This window comes from Eucalyptus grandis, chromosome 7, assembly GCF_016545825.1.
Source record: "Eucalyptus grandis isolate ANBG69807.140 chromosome 7, ASM1654582v1, whole genome shotgun sequence".
In the NCBI taxonomy this organism is placed as follows: domain Eukaryota; kingdom Viridiplantae; phylum Streptophyta; class Magnoliopsida; order Myrtales; family Myrtaceae; genus Eucalyptus; species Eucalyptus grandis.
This window is the reverse complement of record NC_052618.1, coordinates 25,492,075-25,498,533: the sequence shown is the minus strand read 5'-3', so window position 1 is coordinate 25,498,533 and position 6,459 is coordinate 25,492,075. Positions and strand designations below refer to the sequence as shown.

Genomic DNA, 6,459 nt, shown 5'->3' with positions numbered 1-6,459 from the left:
GATTTTATTCTTTACGGGAATATGGATTTCCATGCATTATAAGGAATAGAAATCCATGCATCATAATGACGCAATTGGAATAAATCGATATTTGCTTAGAAGAATTTAAACGTGATTTTTTTTATTTTATGCATTTTCACACTTTTTTTTTAAAAAACACTCAAAAGACCATTTTTATTTTTTAATTTTTTTTGGAAGATAAAAGTTATTTCTGGGATTTTCTGATTTTTCTGGAATTATAAAAAAAATTTATTTTTCTGATTTTTATTTTTTATTATAAAAATAACATATTATTAAATTATAAAAGGTAACGGGGTCGGATCTTCGCATCCAACCCGGGTTGAAGCCAACTCGGGCCCTTCTGGTCCGGGAGCAAGAAGAAGGATTGAGCTCGGCGAGTGGGCCCGGTCCGATTATATTTTTTAATAAAAGAACCTAGCCCGTAGTCCATGCACCAAATTAAACCTAAAACCTAGACTAAGCCAGCCCACGAACGTCCTGCCCAAACTAACGGAACCCAACCCGGCTAAGCCCCGCACCCGACCCGATCTACTGCCTCCCTTTCTCCCTACCCTCGGCCTGCCGCTACCTCCCCTCCGTCGTCGGGAAGGGGGAGTGTCAACCGGGGCCGGCGAGCCTGAATGGGGGCCCGCTAGGGCGACCCCCGGCGGACGGTGGCCCTTAGGTCGGCCCCTCGCCACCGGTCGGGTCGGGGGGCCGTCGGCCATCGGCCAAAGCTCGGCGGCCCCGGTCGACACAACCCCACCTTCTCAATGACGAGAGGGGAGGCGGCGGCAACGAGAGCCGAGCCCTCGGCCACCAACTTGTCACCCTCCCCACTCCCCCCCCTTTTTAATTAATTAATTTTAAAAAAGATTAATTTAATTAATTATTATATTAAAATTCGAATTATACCAAAATGAAGTCGTTTTGACACTTTGTTTAGCCACATCATCATGCAAAACAACAGCGTTTTATGTGCAACTCGCCAAAATTGACACGTCGGCGTTTTAGCTGGATTTTCTTGCCGGTGGCACTTAAATGTCATTTTGTGCCAAGTTTTGGCATTCCAGAAGTCTGGGTGTCGATAAATGAGCGGTGGATGATGGGTAGAAAAATGTTAGACATTGCATTAGTACCAGTTTAGTCATAAATCTTTTATTTAGTCATAAACTTTTTGACCTAAAGCCAATTCAGTCATTGTGGCTAATTTTGACCGGATATTGTTTATATAAATGCTAGCAGACTAATGTGGCATAGCCGGCACTGACATGGGCAAATTTCGAAATTGCTCTAACACCCCATGTTAGAGATATTTCCTTGGATGCATATGATATATGTGAGCTCATATATCTTAACCCTTACTTCATATGGACCCCATGTGATATCCACGTGGTTTCAGGTATAAAATGTGTCTGTGCTTGGCTTTTAATTTCTCTTTAATCCGAGTGGAGTGAGAAATGTTGGAAAGGTTGTAATTAGTTCAGGTAAGAAGCCCAAACTCATGCGACACGACGTCAGAAGTTGCGAATGAGGCTGCTCGAAATGAATACGGCGCAACTATGCTATTGGTGGGAAATAAAGCGAGCCGTCAGATTGGATTAAAATTTAGGGACTATGTCACCGTCAATCTAAATTTGAAGGGAACTCTCTCTCACTAATCTCTTATTGGTAGGTTACACATTAACATGTTAACGTCTAGCACGTGATATTAAAGCACATGTTAGCTCTAATCTTGGAATTGTGAGGAGCCTTTCAAGCTAGGAGATTATAAGGGCGTGATTGAAATGTTGAAAAAGCTCAACCTCTGTCCCATTTCCTTGAGAATATGTCGTAGGAGACACGAAGGCCACGAGCAGCCATCCGTGATTTAATGAGTTGTAGCTGTCGACTACTCACCGTATTCTGGTTGGGAAGCTGTCAAAGATCATTCCCGGTTAAAGACGACATTTGAACAGTTCCTCACGTCTTATCATTGTGTTCATTCAGTTTCTGTGAACTTATGAAAACCAATTTAATAGGACTCGTTATATTGTGATTAATATAATTTGATATCTCATATCTACTGATTCGTATGAACAGATATCACCCGTAAAATTGGACAAATTGTTACGTGGTTTAGTGTGTCAAAATCACTTAAAGATTCTCTTAATAGGCTTCTCTGACAGTGGAGGAGACATGAATGTATTGAACCATGCATCTCATAGTGGTATTGTTGATGGAAAGTATAAGCCAATAATATCAAGCACATCGATGGTTTAAGTGATGGGGGTTTGTGACACCTTAAAGTGCTATAGCCAATGAGTTAGGTCTTGTGAATTCATTGGTAAGATCCAACTTCAAATGGTTACCACCTTGTCTTATCATTGGAGGAATTCATTTCGATATTTTAACCTTCTGAAACAACTTAGTTCCTACAAATCTCCGCATTGTCACTCCCTAACCCCCGATTTTGCCGCCGATCACCATATCAAAAACGCCTCTGTCTCTCTGTCTCTCTGTCTCTGTCTCTCTCTCTGTGTCTGTGGCGTGTGTCTAAGCAAGCACCAATTCGATAGTCGTTCGCCTTTATTATAAAGTAGGCTTTCATAAATGGAAATGATAAGCTTATGGTTATAGTCCAGGAGTAACACACTCATCAGTGTGTTTATCTCTTATCTAACTCAGTCTGCATCACCAAGTCTGTGATATCTATACTCACTCGGATGAATTTCTGTATCGAAAAAATAGATTGCACGTGACATTTATCCAAGTCCAATCTAAGAAACATAGATTGAGAGGAACTAAGGGATAGACCAGTCCCGATACGAGAAAAAAGAGCTTAGGCAAGTGCGTAAAAGACGATATGCCTGAAAAAATTCACCAAAAGAGCCCGGAGACGGAACAAGCGTTATCCTTAATTTATCACTCAAATTCTTGATTTATTTGACCTATCAAGGTTTTTATTCTCATGGATAGTTCATAGAACAAAGCTGTGGAAACAGCAGCATATCTCTACTTAGTCCCCCCCTCCATACCGGGCCTTGTACTCGCTGAACAGCTGATCAGCCGACCTTCCCAGCAACTGCATGAAGAAGTCGTCGCTATAGCCATCTCTCATCTTCCTGTTCAGCTCCGCCACGAACCCGTTCCTCTGACTCTCGCAGTAATCCAGGAAATAGGCCGTCACGGCGGAGCTCTCGCCCCAACTGTCCCCGCTCCCCCGCCTCGGCCACGTCGCTGGCGCAAGATTCGCCCTCAGCCTCACGAAATCGGCAATTCCCTCGATTACTTTTCCAGCGCTCGGGTTCCCTCTTCCGTCCCACTGCCACACGTGCGTCATCTCGTGGTACATCACACCGGTGAACTCTTCCTTATCACCTATATTTTAACAAAATTTCGTTTCATCTCCTATATAGAGAGAGAGGCTAAAGTACTTTAGTTCTGCGCACCGACAATGAAGAAATTAATATTCTTAATTAACGTTATCTAGATGTCAGAAATCGTTATAATAGAATGAATTCTACAATTGGACATGGGTAGCACTTAATCAACGTAATTGTCGATATCGTTAGCTTTCTTTAATCAAAAGAAAATGAGGAAGGAAAAGTTAGACAACTATATGTAAATGTTAATTATCCTTGTCACATGAAAAATATATTCAAGCATAAAAAAACCTTTGAATCTTTTGAATTTGTTTCTCTTTATCTCGTCACTCTTTACCTTGTATTTTGCTGAGATAGTTAGCACTGAAATGGATTTCACTGCCTGCTGTGGCTGCAATGTCATATAAGTTATCGATGATCAAGCTCACATGAGGCACATCTTTCCGGTCAGCTGCAGTCGCTTGCTGGAAGACCTGCCATATGAAGTCGGTGGCTGCCATCATCGTCTGCCGGGCATATGCATCTCCAATCCGATCTGCGAAGATCGCACCGCCTTCAGTGTTTTTGACTGTGTTTGAGACAGTGTACTCGACAGCCCAGATTTTATTTAGCGATGCAACGATCAGGACAGAAGAGAGCATGAAATAGGATGAAAAAGCCATTGTTTTGATTGTCTTGTGCTAGGGGGTTCTCTTGCTCATATTGTGGATGCTCCTTTAGAACTTTATACATGAGAAGTTTTTTTGGTAAAAGACTTAATACACGAGAAGTTTCCCGTCTCGTAAACTGTTTTCTTGCATGTCGGACAAGGAAGTCTTTGTGCTCGGTCGGAAGGGGACTGTCGCAACCTACCCCATAAGAGATGCGTGATCGCTGATGAGACGTGCGGAAGAAATCCTGGTTTGAATTGTCTCTCGTCGACAAGTTCGTGAGCATATCCACAGAATATCAAAACGTTTGGCAACCGTAGTTTAGAAATTTCAATGAGCGAGTTCTTGTCACAATTTTTTTTTTTAATTTATGAGTTGATGTAAATTAGCATCTGCAATTTATTCCTTTTGACTGGTTCAATCTATCAAATTCAAGAGCCAGGTGTCTCATCTGTCTTTTCTCCGCTTTTTTTTTTTTGTCTTTTTCATTTCCTCGTTTCTTTTCTTTCTTCCCATATCTCCTTTGTTCTTTTCTCGATTGAGAGTGATGGGTGGCCACAAGGGACGGGCGGCTGCACCTCGGTGCTGTGGTGAGACGACGTCGAGAAGGATGATTAGTAGTCAGGTCAAGTTTGGATCAAATCAAAAATTGGCTTATCTAAGTTGACCTATTTCTATGCAATATAAATCTAGTGAGCGTAGAGTGAGCTAACACGAGATCAAGTGAGGGCAAGAGAGAGTAAAAAGAAAGCCATAGAGATTGATTAATTTTAAATAAGTTGTAAACCCATTTAACACTCGTACTAATTTTGGTTTTACCATCCTAAACCATTTATGACTCATCTACTAAACATAATAAATCCATATAACAACTCATCTAATCAAATATGGGTTAAGAAATGCTTCTATAACCCATTTTGACAAGCCTAATGATTAGCAATGAGCAAATATGAGAAGCAAGCACGGAGGCGCAACGACAAGGATAGGGGTGGCAACGCTAGAGCTGGAGATAGAGGAGTGAAGACTGTGGGAATATAATACGCGGAAACGACAGTATCTTGAAATTTATGTCAACGCAAAATCATAAGAGAAATAAACGAGAAAAATAATAATGACATCAAAAATTTACGTGGTTCGGTCCGAATATTGGTACCTACATCCACAAGGAAAACCAGCAGCAAATAATACATTATAACCAGAGAACCAGAGTTTACAATCACTTACACGCTCAAGTGTTTCCCATACCTAGATTTTAACCACAAACCCAAAGTGTTTATAAATAAACAATTCACTCGGACATAAACTCACGGAAGCTCAAAACAAAACGCTGAAAACAAGAACTCCTTTTCTTGATCGCGTGGGTAGCTTCACTTGACATTGTGCAGCAGCTCCATGTAGGGTTTCAGCAGCACTCACCCAAAGGAAAGAAGACATACTAATCTATTTTATATGTGTGCCCAAAAGGTCAAAACTTTGACCTGGGCCCACCTCTTTTGGCTTTACTTGCAGAAGCTTCCTTTTTTAACTTCATCGGCTAAAAGAAATGAAATAGTAAGGCTGCCTTGGAATTCTGTATGAATGTGTGTGTACCTAAGAAGTCAAAGTCTTGACTTGGGCCCACGAAAATAATTCGGCTTCTATAGGCTTCCACAAATGAGGAAATTCGTATCTATTTTTTATTTCCTCTTTTGTAATCCTTCATCGAGTTCAACGGAGTTTCTTCTAATTGGGAAATCTTTATCAACAAATTTTAGTTTAACAAATCATTATCCGAATTCAAACTCGAGACATTAACTTAACAAAGACAATAAGGGAAAGGGTAAGGGTTCTAAAGATTTGCACATTAGTTCTCATAAAGCATAGGATAGGATCCCTGAATGAGAGAAAGTGCTAGATACCGGGTGCACAACACTATCCCAAACCTCTCCTGCTTCCAAGTTCAAATGCGCACCTAATCCATTTTGGCCTATTGTTTATAAAATTGATAATATCAAAAATTGTTCTTAGTTTTGCTCTCCATATCAAATACACTCTTTACTTTGAAAATCCACATTTTGCATCTCTCCAACCTAAGAAGACTCATTTGCCCTCATATACATCAAGATTCTATACACAAGCCCCTCTCCCATGCTCTTCCCTAGCACTTTCTCTCTCTTTACCCCTAATGGCAAAACACCACCAATCGAGATACCCCTGCAGCATCGAGTCATTGCTCGAAGCCATGGCTCAACCTTGACACTGATGCCTACATATTGTCATCCTTGCTCACTGTCCATGAACTCCCTTTGCATCCTTCTATCTCCTTGTGATGAGATCATTCAAGCTCATGACATAGATGCCACACAAGCTAGGCCTATGCTCACAGCTCATGGTCTTCAAGGCCATGTGAGCTTGGGGACTATTGCGGAAAGCCAATGATCAAATAATAAAATAGACAGAATAAT

The 6,459-nt window shown here is 41.1% G+C and overlaps 1 protein-coding gene across 1 annotated transcript; it reads right to left on the bottom strand.

The window, feature by feature from the left end:
• Positions 1-2,830: 2,830 nt before the first annotated feature.
• Positions 2,831-4,100, bottom strand: LOC104453132 (hypothetical protein). The gene is made up of 2 exons (XM_010067653.3): positions 3,703-4,100; positions 2,831-3,360 (listed from the first exon to the last, which is right to left on the bottom strand). The coding sequence occupies exons 1-2, from the start codon at positions 4,025-4,027 to the stop codon at positions 2,999-3,001; spliced, it is 687 nt and encodes a 228-aa protein (XP_010065955.2). The 5' UTR covers positions 4,028-4,100; the 3' UTR covers positions 2,831-2,998.
• Positions 4,101-6,459: the final 2,359 nt, after the last annotated feature.